The 13726-nt window shown below is 47.5% G+C and overlaps 1 protein-coding gene across 6 annotated transcripts in view; it reads left to right on the top strand.

The window, feature by feature from the left end:
• The window catches only part of LOC105185583 (low affinity immunoglobulin epsilon Fc receptor), a 147249-nt gene that overhangs the window by 37553 nt on the left and 95970 nt on the right, over positions 1-13726 (top strand). For all 6 annotated transcript variants that reach the window (XM_025307323.1, XM_025307322.1, XM_025307320.1 and 3 more), the window contains one exon: positions 11919-12009. In XM_025307323.1, coding sequence (XP_025163108.1) covers positions 11925-12009 — 85 coding nt within the window. In that variant the 5' untranslated portion in view covers positions 11919-11924. The remainder of the gene's footprint in view (positions 1-11918; positions 12010-13726) is intronic.

Raw genomic sequence — 13726 nt, 5'->3', positions numbered from 1 at the left:
TTTGCATTATCAAGTTTTAACGAAACAATTTTTGGGTGTCATTTTCCAAATATAAAGATGTTTGCATTGAAAAAACACTTCAGATCACTTGAATATATTTGTAAAATGCTATAGAAACTATTCTTTTTTTAGCAGTCAATAAATAGTTGTAAAATTAACGTGACATGCAACTTATTTTTTCTCGTTAACACTACTTTATGTCTTGTCACCCTGTGATACTTTATGATCTTATGATATTCATTTTATGTTTTGTTTCCCGAAACATTTTACAAGTATGCTCAAGCGATCTAAAATATTACTTCACGCAAATATCTTTTTATTTGGAAATGACACGAAAGAATTTTCAGCGTGTCATTTCTTATTTCCAATGTCCCATCGTCCAATACTCGCCGTGGCGAGTAATCAGGAGCCATAATTTGAAAAAATAAACATAATAAGGATTCCATAAGGTAACTCAATAAGCACCTGACTATGAACCTTACTGAGATTCTGATATCCACGCTGCGTTACATTACTTACTAGGACCCGACAGTATCACCTTATTGGGACCTGATGTCCAAACGAGGTTAACCTGATCAGCAGGACCATGGGATAAATTTCTAGTCGGGACACCCGCTATGTTTGTCCGTCGGGAGTAGAAATTTTCAACCGGCCGAACGTGTTCTCCTTGGCGCGTCGTGTAAATAATTACGCTCGGTAAATAATTACGATATTTAGGAACGTACACTCCTGTGTACTTTCGTAGAGGCAACGCGTGACGTTCAGCGTGACGTCCAACGGCGAGACCGCGTTGCTGTTGCTGCTGCGTCAGCGTTCGCCTTAGTTTATGAGCACACCGCAAAGAGAAACGTGAGTCTTGCAATTCCGATCGGCCTTTCGCCGTTAACACGCCGGGTAATAACACGTATAGTTTCGCGCCGCGCGAGGTGCGGAAAGGTCGGCTGAAATAGTTAGATTGCATTCAGTGCGCGATATCCACATGCAGTTCGCGGGAGAAGACGTGGCTTAATTGCACTAAAATTAGATTACCGCTCGCCATTTTGGCGCAAACGATATCTCCGGGGCATCGTCGACGGGGGGCTGAGTCTACTTTTAGACGCAAAATACTCTTAAACGGCGGTAACCCGGTGGGCAAAAGAGCGGCATGGGAGAGCGCAAAGAGAACCGGGCAAGGGGGGTGGGCAGGACGGAATGGGGGTGGCAAGAGAGGGCGCACTTTGAGGTAGATCAAAGGAAAACGCGAACTCTTGGAAACGTAGCCCATGGGGCCAAAGAGCAGCGCCTGTAAATGCATTTTCCGCCTTCCCGGTTATTCCGGATTATTACACGCGTCTCGGTGAACTCGTGCGAGAGGAACGTGCGCGTCGACACGCGCGTCGAGACCGGCGGCGGACGGCGATGGGCGAAAAATTGCGGCGCCTCGTCGTTGCGCTCGCCTGCGCTCGCGAGCGAGCGCAGTTTCCGCGCGTCCGCGTTAAATTTGTTATTCCATCAGCGATGCTGAATTATTATGTCGCTGAGAGCGGTCGACACCGGTGGCGGCGCTGAAATTTTTAATTAACGAATGCACGGCCGCGTCGCGTTGGTAATTATCTCGTTAGGCGTGACAAAGCGTCGTTGTGATCTCGATGTCGACGAAATTGCAATTGCGTCCTCGTCGGGAATTCAAGAAACGCGAGCTTGGCCGTAGCGAGATCAACTCTTCGCGAATATGGAAACGCGGAAAGTGTTTCTTCCTTCTTCTTCTTCTTTTTCTTTTTTTTTTTTCTTTTTAATAATCTATCCCGATAAAATCGAGGATAGCTGTCTGGCACGAATCGAAACGTTGTCGGAATATACACACGCGATCGAACATCAATCTCTACTCAATCTATCTACCGGGAGAAAAATTCAAGCAACAATTGAGGTTCCTATTGACCGAGTAAGCACAGCTGCCGCTACCGCGAAATTCCGTGAAAATTGCGAGCTCTAACGAGATCTCCTCGCGAGATCGAGCGTGTCAAGGTTCACATCGCCGGTGTCGTGTCTTCTCCGTCGATATCTTTATCGTTTATTTTACATGCCTCCGTAATCATCCTGAAATTCGCGTCGATGTCTACCCGGGGCCAGTGCGCCGGTGGAACGATGTAATGGAAAAGAAGGGGGCGGGGGAGCGGGCGGCGGATCGCGAGATGGAGCGCGGAACGAAATAACGTACGAAAAAAGGTAAGAAAAAAGAAAGAAAGAAAGGAAGGAAGGAAGGAAGGAAGGAGAAGAGGAGGGGTAAAACGGCGGATCCTTCGATGTGTCTGACTAGGTGCTCCATTTTATCACTCGTGCACTTCTCCGCAGTGCGGCTCGGCTATAATATCTCCTCCACTTCCACCGGAAATAAACTGGCGCTACGTAGGTAGCGCGCTTTCCTTCGAGAGATAGTCCATCGCGACCGCGACAAAAGGAAACGCAGGACCGGTACTTGTCGTATTTCTTTATTGCTTGTTTCGATACTCGAGACCATCCGCCTTCCGAGTGGCTACTAAAAATATCGCTTGCGAGGACGAAAAACGAAGAGAGCCGGGGAGAGAGAGAGTGAGAGAGAGAGAGAGAGAGAGAGAGAGAGAGAGAGAGGTTTCGCTTGTATTCCGGTACAATGTATTCAGATAGACGTAACCAAACGGCAAAAAAAAATTACGCGTTACGTGAAGCGCTTACCGTCCGGAAGCGGCTGGATATTAAAGTGCCCACCTTCAGAGTGCAATTTTTACGTTTCTCTGTGCGCGCCGCCGCGCAGCAGAGCGCCGCGATACCTCGTGGCGGTTTCAACTCTTGACTCTTAATTCTGAATAATTCTCGTCTGGCAGCCGCGCGCGCGCTTCTCGCTCGCGAATACCGCGCGCAATTTCATCTCGTCAGCGGTTACCGCTCGCGTAACCGCGATCGCGTAACCGAGGCCTCGGCATCATTTCCGCGCGGAGGAGGCCATTTCCGCTCAACTTTCTCGCGCTCGAATTTCCAGTCTCGCGTCTCGCTTCTCGCTTCTGCCGTAAAACCGGCAGAACTTTTGACGAAAGCCGCTGATGGCCAATGCGCAAATACTATTTCACACCGCGCCGTCGACATCGACGCGCAACATCGACGAGTCCCACATCTCGTCTCTCTCTCTCTCTCTCTCTCTCGTTTCACATTAGCCCGACCGCTATCTCTCGCGCCCTCGCGCTCCATTCTATCGCCCCTCATTCTTCGCCATCCTCCTTCGATTACCCCGCTTCACCGGCCTTAAGTATACACCGGCGGGCAGGCGCGTGGGAGGGTTCCGAAGGCATCTGGTACAAATAAGGAATATTGTCTGGAAAGATGCGGTCTGAAGGGCGGAAGAGCACACACGCGCGAAAGCGCCCTCGGAGCCGATGTCGAGGGCTACGAGCTTCTTAGCGCGGGAGGGGGCAGAAGTAGCGAAGGGCGACGGTTAGAAGGGGTGGCGCGCGGCACTCTTGTATTCGGCGCTTCGCATTTTCTATTTCTTCCGCTCCGCGCCTTCTCTTTCCCAGCAAGGGAGAAGGAAATCTTCTCCCTTCGCGCCGGTAAATAGGGAGACAGGAGGCTGGCGGGGCTAGGGCGACGGGGAGGGGGAGGCCGCAGATATCCGCGCGTATCGTTGCCAAGGCTTTTTCCCAAGAACATCGCGAAAAGAGCAGCTCCAGTCTGCGTCCCGATATCGGCCGGGCGTAAGGCGGCTTTGTGTCGCTCCCGCGGATCGATTCCGCCATCATTTGTGCCACGACGGATTACTCGCTTCCATTCCCGCGCCCCGTCGCCCTCCCCTCCCCACCACACCGCCATCCTCCTCATTTCTTAGACTTATTTCTACTAGCTGCGCGAGATCGGGGGATGATCGAAGGTTCGTTACGATTTGACCCTTAACCCCGGGGATTCCGGGCTTTGAGTGACCCCAAGCAATTTTTCGCAACGACCCTCGATCTCCGATGAGAGAACATTGCGGTGTATGTCGGAGTAACATTTGCGGTGGACTTGGGGACGAATCGCGGCAGGGTTGATAGAGAGAGAGAGAGAGAGGGGATTTTTGTTCATACGATGTACATCCCAGAATGGAATTAACAATGGGAATTTGCGGTAATTTCGACGTTTTTCACGTTATAGAAAACGTAATGGAAAAAGGAGAGATCGAGCGAGTTCTTACGACTGTCGTGAATCCAAGCCGGCGCGGCTGTCCGCGTGCATCGGAATGAGACCCCGTCAGACTCGCTTCAATTTAGAGATATCTTTTCATCGCGATTGTATACATTAGTTGTTGTCTAAGTATTAATGGCGGCGAGGCAAGGTATACACGGGAGGAAAGTGATTCCGCAGACAGATCGCTACAGGCATGTTTGCCTCTGAAATCTCTTCGCAGATTTCTCATCTCTGAAAAACGTTTCTTCTTAACGTCGCGTCTTTCAATGAAATAGTTCCCCACTTTTCTTTTTCTTTATTGCCTCTGCTACAGAGTACATAACGGGACTATATAATACGTATACTGCGTTAGGGTGTCTGTGCAACTTGAGCACTTTTAAGAGAGTTAATCTTAATGTCTCATCACGTGCCGAGTATCCCTCCCTCTCTCTCTCTCTCTCTCTCTCTCTCTCTCTCTCTCTCTTTCTTTTGCTCGCCCTCATCTACGTTTCTTTTTACGATTTTCCGTTCGGGACTGAAAGGGTAGCGATGCTGTCGCGCATAAGCAACTTCGCGTTCAGCGCTCGCGACAATTACCGATGCAAAAACGTGGAGCGTTACTGCGCTCTTTTCCACCCTTTCTCGTCGGATCCGACAGTCGTTTGTATTTATACTCTGCGCTCGACACTTCCGCCGTGCAATAACGACAGAGTGGACGATAGCGGAGCTCGGGGATGACGTTACGACATTGGTGATATAATAACGAGAGCCGAGGCGGAGAGTGCGATGAACGAAGCGCACGGGCGTTCGACTGCTTCCTCTGCACGAGAAGAGCAGGAGGAGGAGGAGGAGGAGGAGGAGGAGGAGGAGAGGAAGGAAACTTGGTTCGTTCGAGAGAGCGAGAGAAAGAGAAAAGAAAAAGCCGAACTTTCATCTTTTCATGCTTTTATCCTTTCGTTCGTTCATACCTTCCTTAATTCTCGCCTCTCCGTGAAGATAGCCGACGGAACGTAGCTCGCCGAGACCGTCATTAATAACTTTTAATATCGTTCGCAGCCCTGGAAAGTCATCTCTGGATATTTGTTCCGCTACAATATCACCGGTTTACCTGACGGCCACGCTATTTATTGTGATTATTGCCGTCGTTAATAAGAGCCTGATCCCACGATTGACGAGGGAATTGTTTATTTCACGACTTGTCCCGCGAAAACTACGATATTTCGTGCCGCGCGTGTGTTCCACTTTTTCCTCCTCTCTTTCTTTATCCTCCTCGCTCTTTCCCACCCTCTCATGATTTTAAGGGCGGAACTTTTAGTTCACGTAATAAAGAGAGAGAGAGAGAGAGAGAGAGAGAGAGAGAGAGAGTGTGCGGGTAAATTTATTAAAAGCGGTAGACTTGATTAAAGTCCGTCGCTCGTTAATAGTTTGACGAGGTGGACGGGGGATGGTTAATACAAAATCGTAGTTGACATTGCCCCCCCATCATTGTTAAGTAAGCCGAATCAGGCAAGCGTTGTAAATTATGCGGGCAATGATCACAATTTTCTCGCAGTTTCACAGCCCCTTGTTTTCCCCGAATTTTGTCAACTTTTGTCAACACACCGCAAAGTCTCGAAGCGCAGAAGTCGCACACGCACGCTTTGATTTGGGTCAACCTGCTTATGTTGCAGCAAAATTGAAAATGAATGTGAATACCATCCATGTGAGTCCATCGAAACTTTTGCACTCACTCGATTCGTATCACTTCTCTCTGCTCTGCGCGTTTATCTCTCTCGTAGTTGCTGTTTTATATATGTTGTCAGCTATTAAGGACGCGATGGCGTTATCCAAGTTAGCGAAAGTCGCTACCAAACTTCGCGAGGTTCACGTCTTCATCGCAGCCTCGACCTCGGAATAATTAACGCTTCTCGAGACGCTATATGCATAAATTAGTATCAAGCGCTTTCTAGTGACTTCGTACATGGAAGGTCGATATTCTAAGTTTAATTAGAACCGAACTGGCGACATCAAACAGTATTTCGCAATCAAAGTTGTTCCCGGAGATTTCGGCGAATTAAGCGCCATCGCGCGAATATTTCAGCAGAGGAATTAGGCTCCTAATTAGAATTTTCGTTGTACGGTGATTATCTCTCTCTCTCTCTCTCTCTCTCTCTCTCTCTCTCTCTCTCTCTCTCTCGCTCTCCGAGACTTTCTCGTAAATATTGCGCGTTGATGTGACACACCTGTCCGGATTCTTTAAGCGGAGCAAGAAAGGCCGGATATAAATATCGGCCGGTCGGTCATCCTTGACTCCCCAAGAAAGTGCATTTCTCCGCGCTGAATGGAGACCGAGTTTAATCTCTGGAGAGCTACTTAGCGAAGGAAGTTTGTTCGATCGGAGGGCTTTCTTGTGGAAGCACCGGCTGGCCTACCATCTCGGTGACGAAGAGCCCTAATTATCACCCGGCCGAACATGGGAAGGTCGATCGCGGAAATTCGTCTCACAAATCTTTTCATTCCCGTTGATTCCCCTCTCGACCCTTTGCCCCGCACTTGCCCTATTCTTCCCCTCGCGCTTTCCCTTCTCTTCCACTGAAGATTTGCATGTCTCGCAGATTGTTTTGACCCTTTCCCCTTTCCCGACAATTTCCTGTTCCTGCAACAAAGTTTCTCCGCTACTTTTAGCCGGCATTGCGGATTAAGCTCGTTCCCTCGGTTACTTTCATTTTTAAGTTATAAATAAAACATCGGCCCGGGAATTACACCGTCTAGTTGTGTATAGGAGTTGTATATAAGAAATTTACTTCTTTATTGCTCTTCTTTTCTTCTTTCTAAAGACTTTCCTCCCATTTCCGAGCAAAGATCGAGATTAACTCTCTGGAATTTTCCACTTTACGTACACTTTCGCGTTTCGTTCTCATTGTCACAAATGACATCTCGACTTCGGGTGTATTGGAAAAAAGAATTGAGAAATTTTATACCGACGTGATGTCGGTATCGTTTCTTCAGTTTTGCGTCGCGATTATATCAAGATTCGGCGTCTCGTGTGAGATATTATTGGGTTGGCAACTAAGTGATTGCGGATTTTGTCGACAGATGGATTTTACACTCTCTTTTGTTTCGTTAACGTGTTCAAAGTACCTAACCTATATTTTTTTCTTATTGTTTGGACTTCTACCTTTCATTTAAATACAAAAATTATATCGATTAGTTGTTTAGTTTTGTTTTTATCCCAATTTAAAAATGGAAGAGCAAGACGTGCACTTGAGACATATTTTATTGTATTATTTCCGAAAAGGCAAGAACGCATCGCAAGCACACAAGAAGTTATGTGCCGTATATGGGAATGAAGCCTTGAAAGAAAGGCGGTGTCAAAATTGGTTTGCCAGATTTCGTTCTTCATTGTGATTCTTCATTGAAAAATGCTCAACGATCTGGCCGTCTGGCAGTTGAAGTCGATGAGACCCATATCAAGGCCATTATCGATTCAGATCGTCATAGCACAACACGTGATATTGCAGAGAAGCTCAATGTATCGCATACATGCATTGAAAACAATTTTAAAAAGCAAATTAAAAATTTTGAATTTTCATTCTTATTTAAAGTCCTCAATCACTTAGTTGCCAACCCAATATTTACGACGCGTAATACGTTGCTCAGGAACTCGTACCCGCGGCTTACGCGACCGCTCGTGATTTCGCTGACGGTAATCTCGGTATTGGCTAGACGGGACACGGGATCGGGGAGAATGGCGTGTATCGTATTAAATATGGAATACGATCGCTCTCTCCCCTGCACTCGGGCGATTGAACTATCGTCACTTCCGCGACTCCAAGGGCCGGGCCGGGCCGGGGAGCGACTGGCAAAAGTGACTCTCACGTACGTCACATCTCGTCGGGCTGGTAATCCCGGGACTCGGTGAATCCGGGGATTCACGAACTCGAGGGTCCGACGACCCGAATACGTTTTATTTACCCCCGGGCGGGCACTAAATTTTGCTTGCCGACGGTCGCACTAAAGTCGCCCTTTCCTGCTCTGATGAAAAGGGATAGGGAATATTTTCGAGCCGGCTAACCATGAAACGAGATACGTGGAGGTTGACCCCGGGCTAGCTATATAGTGATCGATGAAGGCTCGAAGGCTTCTCGAAGGCGGCCTGCCACCTCGCGCTAGTATCACTCCGTCGTCGAGTGCGCGGCCGCGTGTGTGCGTGTGCATGGCACATGTATGTGTGTGTGACTCGGGGGGGTCGCATGTGTCGGTGTACTCTCTCGGCTCTCGGGATGATCCTGGTCGAGAGGACCTGCACTCCCAGCAGCAGACGATGTTTCCCTTTCGACCAGAATAGGAACTTTTACGCCGGCCGTCTAGGGATTTCCCCGGGAACGGCCGCCTCCGATGGATAAGCCTCCGGAAGAGATATGTAGCAGGCCGAGGCGGGGGGAGGAAATGTCTGTCCTTCGCTGGACACGGTTCTTCCGCGAAATGAACGTGGTAAGCCGACCGGGGTATCTGGAAGAGGGCGGCTGCGATTTTCGGTCGGTTGCTCGTCGAAGTTGCCCCTCGCGTTTTGCCGATCGATCATTGCTGTTGATGTTGTTGCTTGTGTTGTTATTGTTGTTGTTGTTACCGTGGTTGCTCAGCGTAGGAGCGAGGTTTAATCATGTTCTGTAGTCGTTGAGGGCAATGTTCACGGCGGGAGGGGGGGGGGGGAGACGGAGTCCCTCGGGACCGCAGTCGTGGTTGGCTCGCGTTCGATCGTGAGTGCACACTCGTTTGATCGATTTTTGCCGCGATGAGAATTCACGCTTCCTCCGCTCTCGCATGGTCCCCGGGAATTACTTTCATTAATTATACGATGGCGCTCTCGTTGGCCATCCAATATGCCGTTAGCGAGTAAGGGAGTATACTCAACAACTGCTAAGATACATCCTCTTAGGGGGCGCCTAAGCCGCGCTAAGAGCATCTCGGACTACTTTGCCAACTCGTATATTTGATACGCTGCGTCAACGTTGTTTGCCACTCACTCGGGCACGTTTGCGCCCTCTCTCTCTCTTTCTCTCTCTCTCTCCCCTTCTCTTTTCCCCTCTGTCTGTGTGTATATCAGATAAGTATGATTATGGTCTGAAGAAGATGGCTGTCATCGATATTCGAATTTTACACAATTTAGAGCGTAGAAGGTACACACAGTCGACGAAAAGTTACAGTTACAAGAATTAATACAATAAGGAATTAAACAAAATTTGTCATCGAGTCTTTCAAACATTCAATCGCCGAGAATTAGCTCTTAGCCAGTGACAACCGCGCAAGGATGTTGCTAGGGGATGATTTCTTGCGGGGGAGGAGAATACTTTTCGCTAAACCTAATCTCAGCATTTTTCAATCGTAAACTTCACACTTCTCGTTCAGCTCCGAGTTTGTTTGGTGAATTTTTCACTCAACTGATGATGGAGCGAAAACAATACTCGACTTTTTTCTATATGGCGAAGCGAATGTCAACAAATGTCATTCGATCTCTCGCAATTCGCGGCGGAATGCGACTGTTCGAATATCCACTACGTCGCGTAAAACTCAGCGAGACCAAATGCATAAACAAATTCGACGATAAACTCGACGCGGCCGTTTTAACGTCGGCCGGTACTTTTTATGATCCTCGCGCTAGCAATTTGCCGGGCGATTTCAGTCAGGTGGGAACGATCGGCGGCATGACACTCCGCGACATTACGTCTCACGAAACGAGACGAGAACGTTTGGCCAGCGAAGTACTCTTTCGAATTGCGACGATAAAGCGCGAACGCGCGAGCGGCCGACGGTCACGTCGTGACAAACGAAATCCCATTAATTTTGCGGATAAAACCGCCGAAACCGTCGTCGTCTCGCGAAATTTTTCCGCGTCTGGCACGACCGGCGCGAATAATGTTCGCGGGAACTGACATAAAGAGCCTCGCGAAAACGCCCGTCGAACGAAATATTCACGCGCACGGTCGAAATCCTCAAAGAAATATTTCATTACGTCTCCGCGAGAGAGAGAGAGAGAGAGAGAGAGAGAGAGAGAAAAAGAGACACAGAGAGATATAGTAAAGAGAGCGCTCGCGCGCATACCCGGAGAAATCCGGAAATATTCAAGCGCGCTCGGCGGTGTCCTTCCTCCCTCCCTCCCTCTCCTCTTTCTCTCTCTCTTTCATATGTACATATCTTATATGTATATATCTTTCTCTCTTTCTTTCTCTCTAGCTATCTGCGTTCCGCGCTTTTCGATTATCCGAGCGATTACCACAAAGGATCGTCTCTCGACGATTTCGACGGTTAAGAAGGAGCATTATTCCTCCGGCGATTACGAGCTGGATCGACGATTCGGCACAGTTATATAAACTTATCGACCTTTGGAAATTTCAAAATTATTAAATTAACAAAAGTTAGGGCTTGATAGTAAGTAAAGTAAAAAAGCCTAATACTATTTTCTCTTCCGACGAATAATTAGCGAGATATCGTAAGTTGAATGTCGAAGAAGTTACCAAGTTTTCCTTAAATATCTCAGAAGATATTAGGCAAACAGAAAAATGTTTCAGACAAAAGTTGTTAAAATTAATTGGTAGAAGAAGAAGATGTAATAAAAAATTGGGCTTTCTATTTAAAAAAATTAAGTTGACCTTCAACTGACCTTGAAAATGCTCTCCAAATAAAAAAACTGATAATGCCATTCTCTCTCTCCTTCGGAATCATGGTAAACGTGTTTTAGCTTTTTTCTAATATCTTTCATAGTTTTCGACATTTTTTACTCGTTACGTTTGAAATTTCGCACCCTGTGTAAATGTGCGAACGCAGTCGTCGGGAGGCGCTGCTCCTCCCGCGTCGAACTGTGCACGCACACATCGCTAACGTAACGCACGCTGCAATTTGCTCGCGGCGACGATTAGAAGCGTGTACGAGGTACTGGTGCGCAGGAATCAGGGATCCTCCCTGGGCAAAATCGCCGAGAAGCTCGCGATCGAGTCGTGACGTTTCGCCCCGGTGTTTTTACCTCGCCGAGGCTGCACTCTCGGAGAAGCCGCGAGATGCTCTCCGCGCGCGCGACGTAAATTCAAAACTTTCATAAATTAAGACGCTCGCGCGCGCTCTTTGCCGCGCACGGCAACTACCTCTCACCCGTCCTCCACTCCCACCTCCAACAAGTAAGGTAATGGAACGAGCCGCGAGAGAGTGAGAGAGGGGGAGAGATGCAGAGAGGGAAAACGATGAGTTTCCGCGAGGAAACGACGACGACGACGACCGGCTCCTTTCGAGCGAGCAAAAGCGGCCAGAATTTACATCGATCCCAGAGGGGAAGGGGAGGAGGCGCACTCCCCCTCGCCCTCCCCCTCCCCCGCCCATGAATGTTTTGTCCCGTCTTAATTGAAATTTAAAGCGGACGTTTCCCTGAGATTTCGATGGAAGCCGTTCTCTCTCTCTCTCTCTCTCTCTCTTTCTTTCTGTGTCTCTCGCTTTCTCTCTGCGTCAAAGATTTCTTGTACTTTTCAGAATCGCGAGAAGCGCGCGATATCAAATTGTAATGTCGGGCATTGATCCCGCGCATTAATTCAATTCGATCGGCAGCAATATCTCAGAGCGGCCCGGCTGAGTGCCACGTCAAAGTGCCTCCGTCGTAACGAACTTCGCTCGAGAGTTCGAAAACATCGCGTAGTAACATCGCGTAGTAACATCGCGGTCGTAAAGAAACTGCGAAGTGCAGCGCACCCCTCGCTGAATTCTTAATTAAATCCATCCACAGAGAGCGTCGCTTCTTATTTCAGCTCGAGATGGAAACGTGCTGGCTCGCGGTGTGGATGCTGCTCGTCTGTTTCATAGGCGACGCGCGGCCGCAGTACAGGGACAAAAATATAAGTGAGTACAATACCAGAGCTGCCGGCTAATTAATAACAATAAATTAACGCTGTTGACCGTACGCATTAATACTCAGCCGTTGAAGCTTGGATTATGAGAGACTGCCCGATTTACCTGTTTTCATTTACGTGCCACTTATTATTTCTTTTCTTTTCATTATCGTCATTTCTACAGTTATTTCATCTGTTATTTATTATTTTATTTTTTCACTTGTTTATATATATATATATATATATATATATATACGTCAACATTTTTCTTACATTTCTGAGTAATGCTTGCAACCGTGCTGCCCGACACTCGTCTTCTGAACTCTTCGCTTACTTCTTATTGTCACAATTCCAAGAAGGAGAAACAACTCGGCGTAATTTCTCGAATAAAAAATGTGTCCCATTGTCTTTCGCGACTGTTAAACATTATAAACGTCGCTTGATATTTTTCTCTGAATCTTCAGCATTCTTACGGGAAGCAACAAACAACCACGCAAGCGTGATATTAATATTCCACGTGCCAGCATTTTACGCAACATAACGTTGAGATATCAGATTCGTCGGCGCGAAGTCTCTCGTAACAATCTGATTATACAAGAGCGGCACACGCGTAGCGCACAATGCGATGCGGAAACAAAGTCACCGGGAGGTACAATCGACTCGACGAGTGTCGACCCGGCGACATCATTTTCGAGTAACAAGCTGCAGGGCAGGGAAGCTCGCGCGGCCGACAATTAAATCGCAGGCTTCTCCTCCGAACGGCCACCTATACTCGTCATCCATCACGGCCTGGCGATTCGTCTTACTTTCAGTCTTAACGACCCGTTTTAATCGTGAAAGCGAGTCCTGATCTGTGATTGTTCGCGCTGCGCGATGATAGATGCCGCGGACTCTGCGAGGTGACTTAGCCGCCGCGGCGACTAACAGGTAAATCTCGGGGAACGTCAGACGCCGATTTGTTTCCAGTTTTTTATAGTTATTTTTAATATCGAAATATAAAGAAATCTGTTATCATTTTTAGCTTAAATTAATTTTCTCAATTTTTTCGAAATTTCTGAAGTTTCTTGTTCATTCTGTTTTTGTTCATTTCTTGTTCGCTTTTTGCCGGATTTTGACGTTAAAATGAGCTTGTCCGCTGAATAGTGAGCCGAAAAAATTACGCAACGTCGAATGTAGCATAAAACTGAACACCTTTTCAACAATGACGTCAGCCATATTAGATCCTCCATTTTGAATTTTACAAAATGGTTCTGATTCATAATCGGCGACACGTGTGTGCAAGTTTCAACAAATCAGGTATATATATTTTTAAGAAATATTGTTTTAAATATGTAGAAAATAGTGTACCAGCGCAAAACTTGAAAGATTTCGAAAAAATTGAAAAAATTAATTTCAGCTAAAAATGATAACAGATTTCTTCATATTTTGACATGAAAAATAACTATAAAAAATTGGAAACAAATCGGCGTCTGACGTTCTCCGAGGTTCCGCTTGCAAGTGCTCCGATAGATTACTTTTGTCCGATCTCTCAGCTGACCGCTGTCGTCGGCTCGCGACGACGACCAGCGCCCAACGCGCGGCGCTAATTATCCAGCTGCCCCGTGGCAGTTCGAAAAGAACACGCCGCGCTAAAGCGACGGCCGACAAATCGAGTATTGAAGTCGCGACGAACGTCTGCGACCGCTCCGCGGCCGCGTTGTAATTACTTTTCGCTTGGTTTCCGCATT

The sequence above is a fragment of the Harpegnathos saltator genome, unplaced genomic scaffold (assembly GCF_003227715.2).
Source record: "Harpegnathos saltator strain DR-91 unplaced genomic scaffold, Hsal_v8.6 scaffold845, whole genome shotgun sequence".
NCBI lineage: Eukaryota > Metazoa > Arthropoda > Insecta > Hymenoptera > Formicidae > Harpegnathos > Harpegnathos saltator.
The sequence above is the reverse complement of the archived record's forward strand: the minus strand, read 5'-3'. Positions and strand labels throughout refer to the sequence as shown.